Source organism: Tamandua tetradactyla, chromosome 10 (genome assembly GCF_023851605.1).
Source record: "Tamandua tetradactyla isolate mTamTet1 chromosome 10, mTamTet1.pri, whole genome shotgun sequence".
NCBI classification, from domain to species: domain Eukaryota; kingdom Metazoa; phylum Chordata; class Mammalia; order Pilosa; family Myrmecophagidae; genus Tamandua; species Tamandua tetradactyla.
In genome coordinates, this window is record NC_135336.1 from 104,877,077 (window position 1) to 104,895,304 (window position 18,228).

At 37.1% G+C, this 18,228-nt stretch overlaps 1 protein-coding gene across 3 annotated transcripts in view; it reads right to left on the minus strand.

Annotated features, from left to right (window-relative positions):
• TTC3 (tetratricopeptide repeat domain 3) overlaps nt 1–18,228 on the minus strand; it is a 98,242-nt gene that overhangs the window by 61,810 nt on the left and 18,204 nt on the right. For all 3 annotated transcript variants that reach the window (XM_077119091.1, XM_077119092.1, XM_077119090.1), the window contains exons 8-14: nt 16,720–16,805; nt 15,573–15,667; nt 14,504–14,566; nt 8,854–8,908; nt 2,948–3,110; nt 1,971–2,019; nt 401–518 (exon numbers count right to left, since the gene is read on the minus strand). In XM_077119091.1, the coding sequence (XP_076975206.1) occupies nt 401–518; nt 1,971–2,019; nt 2,948–3,110; nt 8,854–8,908; nt 14,504–14,566; nt 15,573–15,667; nt 16,720–16,805 (629 nt within the window). The remainder of the gene's footprint in view (nt 1–400; nt 519–1,970; nt 2,020–2,947; nt 3,111–8,853; nt 8,909–14,503; nt 14,567–15,572; nt 15,668–16,719; nt 16,806–18,228) is intronic.

Below are 18,228 nucleotides of genomic sequence, written 5' to 3' on the forward strand. Positions count from 1 at the left end.
GAAAAATCCAAAATATCGTTGAGGGGTGGGGATGGCCTGGTCGCCACACCTCTCTGAGGCTCAATCCCAGGTGACTGCATATCTGGAAAACATGTAAAGGGAGAGCATAGCAAGAAGAATAAGTGTAAAACAATACATAGAAAAAAAAATCTTGAAAACACACAAACGTGACTTCAAAAGAAGTTCTGTGACTTTGGACTTTGAAATATACTTTTTATATGGCTGGAAGAGGAGCCAGATTACTTACAAAAAAAGAGATCATCATTTTCTTGGTATCAATAGGCAAACAGGGGTTCATAAACCTAAATATTTGATTTCCATGACCACCAAACTATTACTTTACAAGTATGAGACTATCTGTACTTGAAATAATTTAATTTTAATCTCTAACTGAGCTGACCTTTGAATTTGGATTACCACCGCTTGCCATTTCGTGGGTAGTTTTCGTGGAATCTTTTTCCACAAAGTTCAGGGAAGTAGTAAATGCAGGTGTTGATCCAGTCCTAGGTATGTAGGTCCTAGAAGAGGGAAAGGATAATCATTTTATTCATATCAGTTAATACACATTTTTAAAGTCACCCTTCAAACAACTAAGTTGTGGCAATATACTGCCTTTTTCCTTGAAAGTAAGGTATTATTGCTTTAAAAAGAATCCCTGTTTCTGAGACTGGGCTTTATATATAACATTATTTAAAATTTTGTATCAAAAACTCTAAATAGGACAGCATTCTGGGTTCTACCATGAAAATAACCAAACCTTCCTGTTTTAAATTTAGCAGTTTTAATATCATAGGCATTTAAATGAGCATGTGGAAAAAAAGCTTAATCTATTTTCACTGCCAAATAAGCAAATACAGAACCTTGGCTGTTATTTGCTTTCTTGTGAATATATTCACGTCCATCTGTTGGTTATTTCTAAAAGGAACTGTCTCCACCCTTGAAAAGAAACTGAGAAGCTGGAGGCAAATGTTTCCAGGTATGAGACAAAAGGCACACACTGTGTTTCCCACTCTCTGCTGCCAGGACCCTCCAGGGCAAAGCAGGTCCACTCAACCACAACATTTCACCTCTCTTTTCCCACAGGTTTAGGCGACTGATCTCCAATCAATCTCCAATCGATTCAATTACCTCTATTAGGGGAGATGTAAATGGTTCAGTAAAATAATTCTGATAACTCAGAGGCCACCCAATCTTAACAATGCACACTTTCAAAAAAACACCTCTGAGCTGTATTCCAGTAGCCTTGATTTGTGAAAACAATTGTATAATGCTAGAGCTTTTACAGTGTGACTGTGTGATTGTGAAACCCTGTATGTGATGCTCCTTTTATCTAGCTATGAATAGATGCGTTAAAAAATAAAAAATAATAGGGGAATAAGGGTAAAATAAATTGGGTAGATTGAAATATTAGTGGTCAAAGAGAGGGAAAGGTAAGGGGCATGGGATGAATGAGCTTTTTTTTTTCTTTTTATTTCTTTTTCCAAAGTGATGTAAATGTTCTAAAAATGATCATGGCGATGAATACACAACTATGTGATGATACTGTGAGCCAATGTTTGTATACCATGTAGGGTCTGTATGTGTGTGAAGATTTGTCAATAAAAGTATTACGAAAAAAAGAAAGAAGTACTAGTAGTCAATGAGAGGGAGGGGTAAGTGATATGGGACGTATGAGTTTTTTGCTTTATTTTTTTTCTGGAGTGATGCAAATATTCTTAAAATTATCATGGTGATGACTGCACAACTATGTGATGATACTGGGAGCCACTGATTGTATACCATGCATGTATGTATGGGCTGTATGTGTGAAGATTTCTCAATAAAAATATTTTTTTAAAAACCCTCTTCCATCTCCGACTTTATTGCAGTTGTTATTAGCAACTTAAGGGTCAAATGCAGACACGCAAATGATTCGTAAATTCACCTAGCACAGACATTTGAGGACAACTACCGATCGGTTGTTAACTCACCTGCCGTCACAGCAGGCTTTCTTAATTTGGCTCCTACATGATGTTCGACCTATAAAAATCAGCAACACTAATCAATGGATTAGCAACACTTACTTTAAGATTTCCAATTTTTCTTTAGCTGACAGTAAGAACATCAAATTTAGGGGAACTAAAAATACACCTAAGTAATTTTACATTCCTAGATGTCTTCAGTTTTTGGGTGGTATCAACAAAATGTTACGCAAACCTCATCTCACATCCTATTATGTGTGCATAATTGTCTAGATGAATGCTATTTGTGAATGTGAATCAGAGATGGTACTTGTTTTAAGGAGCTCATAATATTAAAATCACATGATGTTGGACGACAACTTCTTCTAAGGTAATGTAATTGCTCAGTTCAGCTCAGCTCCATACATAGGACACTTAATACTCAAACCAAAGAAGGAAAAATGGACAGACCCATATACTGAATGTAAGGGAATTTCAAGTATTGCAGAAAACAAAATGACTTAGGAGAGAAAACTAGAGCAGAATGAAAATCTGTGATTCTCAGAACACACTGTGAATTTCTGTTTTAGATATGTATATATGTTCAGTACAGTACAGAATTAGCCTCACACTTGGTGCAAAACATCAAGTAATCCTACCGAAGGGATTTATTTTTAGTGAATAACTTTAGTAATGAAGAAAAACATGTAAAACTATTTTGTTTCAAATGGCTTTTACTTGATTCAAAATTTCTGGAAGGCATATTTGCCTAGACAACAACAAATCATAATTCGGCTGCTTTTTCAAATAAAAACTACAAATCATTTTATAACTAGCTAATGAAATAGACAGAAATGGAAAACTTAAGTGTCAAGACCAAAATCACATAACAAAATAAGTACAAATCATCTGAAAAGTGATTTTTTATCCTTCACGAATCCAAGAAACCCACCTGCACGTTTTATAGGGAATTTTAACTGTAAACAAAAGAATCTTAGGTGAAATACCTTGGAGGTCTTCTATGAGTTTTTGTAACTTTACATGCTGATGAATGAGGTCTCTGATTCCCTCTGGGTCATTTTTACAGAGTCTTTGAGCTTTTATGTTTGCTTGTAGGGCCCAGTCATATTCCCCCAGCAGGGAAAGCGCATCACAGTAACGATAATGACCCTGTTCCAGAAAGAAAATTTTAATTTTTTTCTTAAAAAATATGCTTAAGCTAAAACAGAAAAGGAAAATAATTTTTGCTTGATAACTGGTTTCTTTAAAATGGTTTCTTTAAAATCAATCACCATAAGTGAAAAATACCAAAAAATGTTAATACCTCTCAGAAAACATAATCACCAAATGAGCTAAGTGAAAAGTTATGAATAAGCAAATAATTTTTAACAAGTGATTAGGGATTAATAGTTCCCCTTAAGAGAATTTGGGACCCCCAGCAAAGCAGAATTCAATCTTTGTTATATTGTACTAATAAAGAATGAAGTTTCTATTATTTTGTGCCAAACAAATTATAAAATATATTCATTCTAAATAACATTTTTTTTCAAAATTCTTGAAGGTTACACAGTCTCTTGGTCATCCCATTTCCTACATGTTGGACATCAGAAGAATTTAGAAGGTGGAAGGATCAGCCTATCCAGTAGTTTTCCACCCCCACCCCAAGAGTCTGGGCACAGACAAGGGAGCACCCAGGCTAGATTGCCCTGCCCCCACACCCCCACTTCAAGTAGCCTGGTTCAGCTTTCAATTATCTTATTTCTAAGTGCAGTTCTCAGCTTTGGAAAAAAGATGTGAAAACCACTGCCTTACTCTTTTTGTTTATTGGTAGTGGTAGTTTTCTGTCTTGTGGCTTTGGGTTTTTTGTTTGGTTGTTTTTTTTTGCTATAGAACCATAGTCCTGGTTGGCTCCAGTGATAAATTTTGGGAGATCTTTTGCATCATGCATCAACTTTTTAATTTGGTGACCTAATATCACCAAACCTGGGGCTAACTCAACCAAAGCTCCTTCTTGCTACTCACAAACCAAATTCCCATTTTAGGCACGTCTCCATATGAGAAGTGATGCTATGAGAATCAGAACAGTGGAAGGACCCTCTTTGAGAAGAAGAAAATATGAAATCAGGAATAAGTGACCATTTTAAGAAACATTAACATTTTACCAAACAAAGTCAGAAACTATCACAGGGAACTTTGTTTATTCAGTGTAATATACAACCCTGCCATGGTTTACCAGTCCCACCTTACGAGTCCTGGAGCCTATTTACCAGACTCTTCAGGCTCAGATCAAATATGCCAAGTTAGATCACATTTGGTTAAACCATGTTTTTCCTCAATGGATGGACACCCTCTGTTTCCTGACATCCAAGGTATAAGCATATAAAGAGATACTGCATGTATGGCCCAAGATATTTCCCACTTTTAAGACCTTATTAGTTTCAGGGGCTGGGAGATTTCGGGTGGAGTTGGGAGTTTGTTCTGGAGGCTGTGCTTGTGCACTGCATGGATGCCCCTCTTTGGTGTGCGGCGTGTTGCAGTGGCCGGAGGGAGGTGCTGAGGCTGCTGAGCTGTGTTCAGGGGCCTTGGCTCTTGAGGATGACTGTGTAACAATGTGGCTCTTGCAATGTGGCTGTGTGGTCTGTGAGGACCTTGTGACTGGTGCTCCTTTTGTCCAGGGTGTGGACAGATGAGTAAAGGGATATGGATGGAAAGTGAGTACATGATGGGGGTGATGGGGGGTGGAATAGATGGGTAGATTGGTGCTGGTGGTCAGTGAGGGGGGGATGGGTGAGTGGGATCCACAAGTTTTTCTTTTTGTTTCTTCTTCTGGAGGTGATCATGGTGATGAGTGTACAGCTGTGTGGTGGTGGTGTAGGCCACTGATTGTGCGCCATGTGTGGAGTGTGTGTGTGTGTGTGTATGTGAAGACTTGTCAATAAAAATATTAAAAAAAAAAAATCTTATCCCTGGGCATATGTCATCTTGGAAGTTTAGATAACTACACAGCTAGTATATGAACTGATAGCTCATAAACCATACCTGCTAAATCTGTAGCGGACACTTACTTTATTTTTCTCCCCACCCCCACCCTTCTTGTCTTTTTTTTTGTATGCTGTATGGCAGGGTCACATTTTATTATTTTTCCATGTGAGTATCCTATTATTGCAGCATCATTTGTTGAATTTTTGTTTGCTTTTTGTTCGTTTTGCTTGCTTGTTCTGTGTTTTCAGAAGTACATGGACCGGGAATCAAACCCAGGTCTCCCACATAGCAGGTGAGAATTCTACCACTGAAGCACCCTTGCACCCCCTCCTTCTTGCCTTTTAATGGGTCAATTTTGCTAAGCCCTACAAAACCCAGTTTAACAGGTCTTTGAGAAAAGTGTTTATTTGACTTCTTTTGAATGAAGTTGTGTGAATGAAGCTTAAATTAAAGATAACTTGGGAAGTTACTGAATGCGATAGCAACAGAAAATTTTTATTTTCTTTGACACTATTGCATTTCCTATGACGTATGTGGAAATTCCACGTTGTTCATCTGTCCAGCATTCCCTTCTTTGGGGTACCACCTAAACAATCTAAGATGAAAACAGAGGCAGATTAGACATTGCAGGAGAGCAGTGAACTTGAGGACAGCAATTGAAATGATCCCAAACGAAATACTGATAGCTAACAGCCTGAACATGAAACTGACAAACAAGTACAGCTAAGAGCAGAAAGAAAAATCTATGCAGGTGTGGATTCAACTATACCTGAAAGAAATCCCTAGATTTTTCAGTTACATGAGCCAATGAATTCCCTTTTCTACTTAAGCCAAATCTGGGTTGGGTTTCTGTCACTGGTAAACAAAAGATACAATAATCCCTCAAAATTTAAAAGCTTCTTGAGGCTATTTATGAAGCTATTAGTCTCTGTCCTTTATAACACATCAAAAGGCCCACAGAAATGTCAACAGATACCTGTTGACTATACCATGAAAATTCTCACTCTTCAGGTCACCAAGAGTCAACCCCTCAAAAGCCTGAAATCATGAGTAAGAGTTGATATTTTATGGTCTTCTCTATCTGGAAAGATGGAAAAAAACATGGCCAACCTTCACAGAAATTTCCAGAATACCTTCTTACCCAAGCTGATAGGTAAGAGGCATGAATCCATAGACTCCGGCTCCTAATCAATTCTAAATAAAACATTTCTTATAAAATAAAGAAGGAATCTTGCACAGTATATTTTTGCTTCTGAAGTTTAAACTATCCTTCACTGACCATTCCTCTCTGATAAAATAAAAGGAAAAATTGTCTAGTCATATAGTGACCCAAATTTCTGAGCCCTTCTGTTTTGTATATTTTTAAACCTACAAAAATGTTTTTATACTCAACCACATCATGGAACCCTCCAATTAAAAAAAACAAAAACAAAGTGAATGAATGTTTTGTGATTGACAAACTAAGCCAGGAGTAACAAAAAATTCCACATAAGGTCCTCAAGGTAATTTGGAAAGATTTAGTGCTCTTTTTCTACGTTAAGAAGCAGAAATACTAGAAGACAGTATCCTGGTCTTGGTTTCAGTATTCTGAATTGTATGATTCATTTATCCTACAATTATTTACAGAGCCACATGACAGCATGCTGCGCCATGATTCTGCTTCTAGAACAGTCATGACGCAGCAAGAAATAGCTGAGCAAAATGGCGAACCAAATGGTGACGCACAACAGAACCACCATCCAGTGCTGCTCTTTACTTGTAATGATACCTCATTAAAATCACTTCATCTCTCTGGGACTTGATTTCTCCATCTGTAAAAATAAGGCATTTAAAAAGGGATTCCAAAATCTGGATACAAAAGTCTGCCTGGAGAATTTTACAATTTCCAGACTCCTAGATACATACCTAGTCACCACAATCACAATCTCTGGGGGAATGGCAAAGAAATCTTTTTTTTTTTTTTTTTAAAGAACATAGGCAGACTTCTCCATTTTAATTTATATCACCCTGAGCCATTTATAATATAAAGGAAAATTTACTTTTGGGAAAACATTAAATAAAACAAAATTAATCCCTACAATGAATCTAACAGTCTATCTACCAAGTAGGAATGGAATTAATGGACATCCTAAGTCTCTAAAACTCTATGATTCTACTCATTTTGGGTTTAAAAACAAATTATGCAAAGTCAAGAATGAAAAATATGTATCTTTCTGTGTCTAATTTGACACTACTTTTTAAGAGTTTGGTTGCTTCGATGATTTAGGAAAACAGAGAATAATATAACAAACACCTGGTATTCACAAACCAGAATTAACTGCTAACATTTAGCATTACGTGCTTCAGATTCTTTATTAATAAAAGAAATACAGCAATACAGATATGGTTGAAATCTCCTTTGTACCTTCTCCAGTCTCCTTTCCTTCTCTTGTTGCCCAGCCAAAATGTCAGCATGCATTTGACAGGTATCCTTCTAGCATATGTTATGCTTTCATCATTTAATACTTTTAAAAATCTTTTAAAAATCTACTCGATGTTGAAAAACCCATTAACTCATTTTAACTGCAATCTGGCATTCAATTCATTCATTCACTATTTCAATAAAGATGTCCTCATGAGGGCCCACTAACAGCTGGGTGGTTTGTTGCGCAGTCAGAATTTGAGAGCCAACCAACAGACAAAAAAAAAAAAATGGCGCTCATGTCACATTGGCAGAGAAAAAAACAATCATTTTAACATTACATGTAACATGTTAAATCATGAGTGCTACGGGGGCGGGGGTGGGGAGGAAGTCCACAGAAAAAGACAGGAGATGCCTGGGAAGGGGCAAATTTGGCACTTTAATAATGTGATCAGGGAAGGCTTAGCTAAGAAGGGGACTTTTAAGTAAAGACTGAAAGGAAATAAAGGAGCTAGCTGATGCTCTGGGGAATAGCATTTCAGATGTAAGAAATAGCAGGTAGAAGGTGGGAGCAAGTGAAAATATCACATTTGTCTACTGCCCCATTAATGGACATTAGGTATTGGCAGTCATGTGCCACTGAAAGGATGTTGATTAAATATCTAGACTGGCTCAAAAGAAACAGAAGATCTCAACAGACCAATAATGTATGCAAGCACTGTTCTGGGTTTCACGCACTTAGATTAAGAATCAAGTAAATATGGGGTATGTACGTCATACTGCTCCCAAGTTGGGTATAGCCAATTTACACCTTCACCGGCAATTTACTGTGGGCTCCTGTCACTACCCACCCTCAACCAACCCTTAGTCTTACCAGCTTTTTAAATTTTTGCCAGTCTGAAGAACCGAAATACTCTTGTTTTATTTACTCATATGCATAGTGTCTGTTTGGAGGGCTTCATGGTGTCTTTTGACATAGAGAAATTTTAAAATTTGATATAGCTAAAATTTGTCAGTTTTGGATGCTGTGTGTCATTTAAGAAATCACTTCCTACCTCAAGATTATAAAGATAGATTCCTATAATTTTTTCTAAGGTTTTACGCCTAATTTTTTCATATTCAGGTCTTTAATCCATCCAGAATATGCAAATGCTACATCCTAAGCGCAGTGGTGCCCTCAAATGCATCCGTGTCCAAGCCCCTTATTTGTTCACCAGCGTGGGGAAGAGCCCCTGATCTGAATCTGGAACTGAAGATTTCCCTTTCACATGCGTGAGCTCTGCTTATCACCATCAAAATTCTTCGGATGCCAAAATCAGTCATTCAGGCATTCACGCTCTACCCCTAGCACCCATCCCTCCCTCATGCCTGTTCTCTAACGACTACATCACCAGGGAAGATGCCAGCGCACATTTGCCTGGCTGCTACATCTATCTAGCATTTTCACATACAAATACACATCCCGTACACAGATTTTTCACAAAGTTGTATGGCACTGTTTGTTCAATGTAAAATATTAAAGAAACCTACCTTTGGCCAACTGTTCTTTAGGATGGTGGCTCTCTTCCCATCACCAAGTGCATTTCTAAAAAGAAAAAGAAAAAAAAATTTTAACATTTCAATTTTTTATAAGTAGTACACATTGCGTATCTATTTATACTTTTTGAATTATCCATTTAATATACGTTCTTTATAGAAAATTTGGAAAATGCATAAAAATAAAATGAAGGAAAAAATTCACCAAAAAGGAAATCCCAAAAATCCAGGAATAACATCTAATAATAAGGGATTTCCTGTACATATCTTATCTACATCTAATCCATGCATCACTTTTGCTATTATTGTGGTGTGGGGTTTTCGCACCATTTTGCATGATGGGAAGATCTCTGAAGACATGATTCTGTCAGGTCTCTCCCGCAACAAAGCAACAGCTTAAAGCAAAAACATGAACACTGCATCACCCGACCTAGGCTAAGTCCAACTCAATCAGGGGCCAACCTGGGGCCCTTCTGGAGTTATTTAGCCTCTCTGGGCCCGTTTTTTCATCTAGTAAAATAAGAATAATTCTATTCTACCTGCTTTGAAGAACCTGGGTCAAGTCCAACCACGTCAAAAGAATATATATGTACATATCTCCATACACCCCATCCTTGTCATTCCTGGTACGGTCCATGACACCCCTCAGGAGCGAGGGAGCGATTACGCAATATCAGCCCACCTCGGTGGACCGCCCCACGGCACTGCGCATGCGCGCGCGCTGCGGCAGTGCCGCGACCAATGGTACCAAAGAGCGGATTCCGACTAGCGCATGCGCCGAGCGCGAGGATCGACGACACTGCGGCAATCCGCACTGCGTCAAACTGCACTGCGTCAGCCGGCATGCGTCAGCTGTCGACTGCGGTCGGGTCCCAGGGTCCCGAGGAATGCGTCCGTGACTTCCTCCTCTATACCGCCAGCCACCACGCTGCCCATGCCCCCGTGAGACCTTCTCACATCCCAAGCTTCAAACACTGATCCGGGGGTCCCACTCTCCTCCCATCGTTCCAACAACTGTGTCATTCGCAGGGCGAGATTTGATCATTTGCCTGACTTCTGGACCCATTTCTTAATCGATTCTAGAATAGGAGGGGAAGGGGATGTGTTTGTTGAGTTTTTTCACGCCATATGTGTCTTTGCAAGCCATAAGATTACTGCTTTTGCAAATTTTTGAGTTTAAATAAAATTAGATTAACATATTGAGCACCCGTGTGCCGACTGCACACCAATTTAGCAAGATGCTAACATTTTGTCATGTTCATTTCAGATCTCTTTTCAAAAGAAGTTTGTTACTGTTGGTACCTACTGGGTACCTCTTCCCAATTACCAATTCCTCGTCCCTTCCCAGTCTGCCACGGTGACATGGTGTTTACATGTCCAGGCATTTGAATAAATTCGGTTCATTCTATGTATTAATTATGGATACGCAGTTTTGCATGTTTCAAGCATGACATAAACGACATCATGCTGTACATATTCTGCAACATGCTTTTTTTCATGCACACTGCATCACTTTAACTATTAGAGTTCCAGTCTTTGAATGTACCATGATTTATTTATCTAATCCTCTACTAAGGGACATGGAGACTGTTTCCATTTCTTTATTCTTACAAACATTAGCATCAAAGCCTTGTCCATCTCTTGGGGACACATTTGAGAATTTGGAAGGTTAGGATTGCAGAGTATGAGTAACATCACCCTGCCAAACTGCTCTCCAGAGTGGCTGTACCAATTTACTTTCTCCAGTTGAAGGTGAAAGTTTCCCTTGTTCCACATTCTCTCAAACACATGGGACTATGTGGCTATTTAATGCTGCCAATCTGATATTTTAATATGAACATCTTGGGAGGGTAAACACTCCTTATAAATGTTAATTTTTTATTAGTCTTAACTTTCACATACCCTTTTATTCTTTTATCACCTTCCCAAAGTGATTAATAACAGAGATTTTGGACCCAGGCTGCCTGGGTTCTATTTTGCTTCCATTACATTTATCTCCTGTCCTTGGACACTTGGCTTAGCCCCCTATGCTTTAGTCTCCTCATCTGTGAAGAGACAGCAGCACCTACCACAGGGCTGTGAGGGTTTTATGACTTAATACATGTCAAGTGTTCAAAACAGCACCAGGCACAGTTGTAAGAGATAGCATTATTACTACTTTTACCCTTTTAGATATTAATCTTACCAAAGGTTTTTTTATTTGAATCTTGTTTCTTTTAATGTTTCCATTTGTATTTTCTAATCTTTTAGATAAAGTTACTTTAAAAGTTTATAAAAACTTTTCTAGTATTAATTTAAATTGTTACATTTCTGATCTTTTTGGGCATCTCACAATTTCTGTGTTTAGGACAGCAGGTAGGAAGTCCGGCTGTGTGGGAACAGCTGAGGAGTTGGGAGGCTGGATGCTTTATCTTCGTTCAAATGTCCTCACAGATGGTCAGCCAGATTCCTAAGGCAGATCCCCTTTCCCCTCTGATGTTCAAGTATCAAAATATCTTAACTTTGGGAACTCAGATAAAAACTCTTCTCTGGGTATGGGTTTTCCTAAGTTATTTCTTAAGTTGCATCATCTAGTCACTTCATCTAGTCACTTCATCAGGAGTTGCATGTGCAGTGAACTCTGAAACCATTATCCCTACATTATTAAGCAAGTCAGATAAAAACATGAGAAAGTAGGACACACTAAGCAAACTCAGTATGGTATAAAGCTTGGTACATTTAATAGGTACATTAATAAATACTGTTGATTGCTTAACAAGGAACAAAGAATTCTCAGTAAAACTCTCGAGACCTGACATCAGTGAAAACCTAAATAATGGTGGTGAATCATAAGACAGACCTTCAGGAAGGAGGTACAAGAATGGATCCATAACTCTGGTCCTGACCTTTACCTTATCAGGCTACCTAGTTTCTTTCTATTTCTACTTTGATTTACCTCCTTCTGCAGCAGGATTTTAGGAGGATCCTCTGTGTGTCTAACATTCAACACTCATGACACAGAACAGAAGAAACCTGGTTTACCTCACAGCTCTCAAATGTTTCCCAGGTAAAAGGACAACCTTTCACCCAGTCAAGGTTTCAGACAGTTTTGACAAGAGACTAGCCAAGCTGTCAACCTACTCATCTGATCCTGAAAGCATACAGATTCACCTTCAATCAGCATATACTATCTGCAATTCTAGTCCTAGCAGAGGTAGTAGCTTAAAAACATTTGCAGCTCATTTCTTGTCAGAACCAGTGGAGGACAGTGGTATTGACGGAAGACTTGTCAAGCCCATCCATTCCTCTAGTCTATATAGCCTTGGTCTGTCCATGGCTTAGGCCATCTAAAAGCTGCACAACGTTAAAAACACTGGTATTCTCCGAGGTGGTTTGATTACTGGTGACTATTTTTTCTTCTTTTTAAATTCTTGTATTTTCCAAATTTTCTACCATGAGAATGCATTCTGTTTATAATAAAAGAAAAACACAATAAAGGTTATTTTTTAAAGCTACATACTCAGCATATCTCATCTTCCCCACTTGCACCCTCCCAGATCCCAACATAAATGCTTTCATCACATTGCTTGTTGTGTTCAGGAATGATGCAGAGGCTATTATCTAGCCTATCATTCAATTATATTACTTGCAAACCATAAGAAATTTCTTCTAGAACTAACCACCAGTAAAACACTGTTTCTCCTGAGCAGCTGGTGTCTTCTCTCTTCATGGATAACAAACAGTATACAACTTGTCAACCTTATTTTTTATTTCACAGCAAGGCCAGAAGCAAATATGAAAGGTAGCTTTAATAACCCTGCGGCACCTTATGCCTATGCAGCATTGCTCCAATGTGCCCCAGGCTCTAACTTGGTTTTTTTAGTTTATTTTGTTGTGAAATTCTTCTACTGTGTGGATATATTATTTAAGCTATCCTAAATCCTTCTTACAGTAAGGGAAAACTTTTTTTGTCCTAAAATTTTAAACCTAGGGAACATACAGTCATGGTACAGTATTAAAAATCTTTCTCAACCTTTTTGTTGGTTTGTCCAGGTTAGCGTGATGCCTCAATATATCCCAGAGTAATTTGGACAGTGAATAAAGAAATATTTGCAAGGTCCCCTTGGGGACTGAGAGGAAAGGAGGAAATATTCAACATCCCCATTTGGAGAATTTCTGATATTCTGGCAAGTAGTGTGGATAAACAAATCAACAGGCCAAGTCCTCAATCTTTGGGCCCACCCCATGAAACTTATTTCTGCAAAGGATAAGCAAAGCCTACTTAAAATTAGGCCTAAGAGTCACCCCCAGAGAACCTCTTTTGCTACTCAGATGTGGTGTCTCTCTCTAAGCTCACTTGGCAGGGGAGCTCAATACCCTCCCCTGCTATGTGGGACATGACTCCCAGGGGTATAAATCTCCCTGGCAATGTGGGACAGAAATCCCAGGATGAATCAGGCCCTGGCATTAAGGAATTGAGAAAGTCTTCTTGACCAAAAGGGATAAAAGAGAAATGAGGCAAAGTAAAGTTTCAGTGATGAAGAGATTTCAAACAGAGTCAAGAGGTTATCCTGGAGGTTATTCTTATATATTATATAGATATCCTGTTTTAGTTTATGGTGCACTGGAGTGGCTAGAGGGAAGTACCTGAAACTGTTTAGCTGGGTTTCAGTAGCCTTGATTCTTGAAGATGATTGTATAAAGATAAAACTTCCACAATGTGACTGTGTGATTGTGAAAACCTTATGTCTGATACTCCTTTCACCCAGGATATGGACAGATGAGTTAAAAAAAAATATGGATAAAAAAATTAATAAATAATAGGGTGGACAATGGGTAAAATAAATTGGGTAGATGGAAATCTAGGCCAATGAGAGGGAGGGGTAAGAGGTATGGTATGTATGAGTTTTTTCTTTTTCCTTTTTATTTCTTTTTCTGGACTGATACAAATGTTCTAAAAAAATGATCATGGTGATGAATACACAACTATGTGATGCTATTGTGACACCATATATGGAAAGTATGCGTGTGAATATTTTTCAATAAGAAAAAAAAACTTTCTCAAACTAATAAATTAAACTCAACATGAGCAACTAAGAATTAATGATGCCTTCATTCAGTAGTTATACCATTGTTTCTTTGCCTTCTTTCACTTATGAAGGGCATTTTTTTCATACCAAGAAAAATGGAAATAAATGCAGCAAAGATACTTTCCCAGAACTGAACATAGTTTGCTAATTAACATAGCAAAAGGAGGTAGTATATTTAGGTGGAAAAAACACAGAGTTTGCTATTATCAAATAAGACCTGTGCGCAAACCCTGGCAACAGTACTTACAGCTATATGAGTTTGCCTACATGTAAAATATAGAGAATAACATTACCTACCTACTAAGGGTATGTTATGAGAATTAGATAACATATATAAAGCTCTTAAAATAATACACAGCACATGGTATGCACTCAATTTGAACAGCTGCTGCTGTCATTATTGTTACTATGTATAAAACCTACAGAGCTCTCTTTTAACCATTTATTTCTGCAAAATACCTTTCAAGGATTTCCATGGATACCTGCAAAATAGAAATGCCCCCTCAAATGGGTATTTAGCATAACTGTTTCAATGATCAGGGTATTCTAACCAACATCACTGATTTGAAACTTACCTCAATTGTCCGGTGCGAAGAAAACATAGGGCTCGGTTACCATAAAGAAGATGATTCTCAGGTCTTTAAAAGAAATAACCTTTGGTTAGTAAAGCACGTTATATAAGAAACAAACAAAAACCACACAGAAAACATAACGCATGATAAACTATTTCAAAAACTTTACATTTATGTTGCAGAGCAGACAGAATATCAGATTTGGAGTCCTACCTGAAATCCCAGTTCCTTCACTTCTTAACTTTGCTCCAATCAACCTAAACTTTCCTGGATTCAAACTGAAGATTACTCTACTTGTTCTATCTAGTTTACAGGGCTTAGTGAGGATCAAAGGAGACATTAAAAACCTAAAGAACTATAAAGCCTGCCATAACCGCAGAGGATAGCGTTACCTACGTGAGGAAGGACTGTGCCACTGTGACAAAAAACTCAAAGAAGCCAGTAAATGGAAATAGTAATTACAATGGCTTCATTTCAAATTCTGTCCTTTTTAGCTGCATCTGACTACATGAGGTAGAACTTAATTTCCCTTTCTTCTGCACCTCTTCTATGCAGTCTTTCAGATTGGCATGCTAACTTGACCCACTCATTCCCTCTGGAGATGATCAAGGCAGGAAGGCTGCTACAATCAGGGGGGCCCAGCTAACACTGTCAATAGAAGCACAGTCCAAAGCACACCTGAGGAGTACTAAAAAATTTGAGCAGAAGAACCATCAGAACCCACGGTAGAGAGGGGCTCATACACTCTCTCAGCAATTCCAACCATTACCCATTTTTGAACAGTTGGTAACATGTAAAGAGTTAGTTAAAAGCAAGATGAGAACAAGACAGAATGGACAATTTTGTACTGGAAAGCTTAAATTTAAGAAAATGGTGCAGAGTACAAAGAAATTCACAATTCTGGCTGACTCACTTGTGTTAATACTACTTGATTAAATTCATATCCTTAGGCAACCTGTAGTGCTTCTAATTCCTACAGATAAGAAAATCTACCCTGCATAACAAGCTGACTAGCAATACTAAATTTGATCTGCCATATAAAAAGGATCTCATTTCTCTATTATGCTCTTACCTATATTCAATGGCTCTGGTGTAATAGATAATAGCTATATCAAATCTTTCTTTGGAGAACTCTTCATTTCCTTTCATTTTCATTAGTTCTCCTTGCTGAGAAACCAAGATGAAAGAAGACCCGTCAATTAGCTTCAAAGACTATCAAGAACCCCAATACTCAGGAAAAAAATGGATATGGACTTTTACTTATAATTAGAAATAAACTGGAAGATTATTTCTGTAGATTTTGAGAACACAATACTCAGTATTTTGGTATATATATAACCCAATATTTTGGTATATATATTTAACTCAATATTTTGGTGTATATATTTAAAGAAGCTTATCTCCAATGTATTAATGCTAATTTTGTTACAGGAATATTAAAAAATAAAACTGTTACATTATGAATATTTACTAGCAATTTATCCTCTTCTGTACAGTATTTGGGAGGCTCACTTTTAAAGCTCTTATAAAGCCTGCCATATGAAGGGGGGGAAAATCCACAAAAATAGAATCCTAGTTAGATTAGCAAACTGTCATATAATATTCAATAAACCTAAGTGCTTAAAGAACAACATATGAATCAATAACATATAGCAGTGTTGTTTAGATTAATTGCAAACAAACAAACAAAAAACCCAGAGGCAACAAGTTAGCAAGAATATATATGACTCAAAGACACTATAGATATAACTGAAACATTTCACTTCAAAACATTCAGATTTTTAAAAAACTTCTAAAATAAATTAACTGGATCATATCCACGTAGGACTACTGAATTCAATGACCACTAAATATTTTTCTAACTCCTTTCTCAAAAACAGAGTAAAATCCTATTTCCTATATGGTACGTTATTATGTATCAATACAGCTATTGAAAAAAAGAAAAAATATTTTCTCAATTAATTAAAGATCTTGTAGTTTAAAAATATCAAATTTCAATTAACCATGTTCAAATAACATCCAAAACTTCTCAAGATATTTTTTTCTTCTTCCAAAAAATGGGTAAACATTCCACACCAAAATTTATTAAAATTTTTTCTCAAACAGATTATTTAATTTTACAGTAGTTCCCTGTATATTGTCAGACAGTGTTCTATGAGTGTTAAAAGTTCTAACAGGCAAATGTTAAAATATACTTACAAATAAATATTTATTCTCACCTCTATACACTCTGCACAATTTTTGGTTTTATATTCGTCAAGCAAATTGCAGTTTTCCGTTACAACTTTAGTTATGTGATACTTGTCTATTTTACGTTTAGGAGAGAGAAAGAGAGAACATTTGTAAAAAAGAAAAAAAAAGGTATTTGGTAATGGGTTAGGTTAGGTAAGTAATTCTTAGGTTAAAGTCCATAAAGTTCATTCTATAATTACACTTTCTAAATAACTTGTTTCTTATAATCTTTTACATGTATCAAACAATATATTTTAAAAATAGAAAACGTTAGTTTAACTGCTTACTGTGAATCTAATCTCAATAGTTTTTATTTCCAGCACCAAACAAAAAAACCCACGTGTTTATTATTACATTAGCTTTAAGTACAGTTACAAGTGCTCTGTCATAACATTATTCCAAATAGGCTTCATGACTATTCAAGTCAACGTTGCAGCAGATACAACATTCAATAAAAAAAGTTTGAAGGGCGGGCCACGGTGGCTCAGCAGGTAAGAGTGCTTGCCTGCCATGCCTGAGGACCCAGGTTCAATTCCCGGTGCCTGCCCATGTAAAAAAAAAAAAAAAAAAGTTTGAAAATAACAACTTGGAAAACAACTTTCTAAAATGTATGTAATATAATAAATAAAGAATTAATGCTTTTATTCAATATTTTGATTTGTGAATGAAATATTAAAATGAGAAGGTACTTAAGGCATTATTCTTACAAAAATGTAATAAACTATTAAAATGTAGTAGGCAATAACAAGATTTACATTAAAAATTTATCAGTGGGGTGCATGGGTAGTTCAGTGGTAGAATTCTCTCTTGCTATATGGGAGACCAGGGTTCAACAAAAACATTCAACAAATGGGGCGCCAATAATGGGATATTCACATGGAATGAAATGAGAACCTACTGCACAGCACACAAAAAGAAAAATCTATCAGGCCACATTTTCTGTATTTTAAGTTGTTCTATAAAAAGAATTAAAATAAGTGGTAAATAGTAATAATTTTATTGAAATAAAACTATAGCTAAGCCTCTATCCAAATATATTCATTTCTAAGTCAAAAGGAGAACCTAAAATCTAAGATTTAAGAAAGGATTTGAGAAGTTTACTGTGCCAGTTTAAATCTGTACCCCCAGAAAAGACAGTTCTTTAATCCTCATTCAATACTGCTGGGTGAGAGCTTTTTTTACTGGTTCCATGGAGATGTGACCCACCCAACTGTGGGTGGTAACTTTTGATTAGATGGTTTCCAGGGAGTTGTATCTCCATTCATTCAAGGAAGGGTTGCTTACTGGAGTCCTTTAAGAGAGAACCATTCTGGAAAAAGCTTTAGAACCACCAGAATCAACAGAGCCAACAGAACAGACAGAGCCCCAGGGAAGCCATTGAAGAAGCCTGGAGAGAGAGCCAACAGATGTCACCATGTGCGTTTCCAGCTGAGAGAGAAACGCTGAATGTTCAATCATCAGCCTTCTTGAACCTAGGTATCTTTCCTTGGATGCCT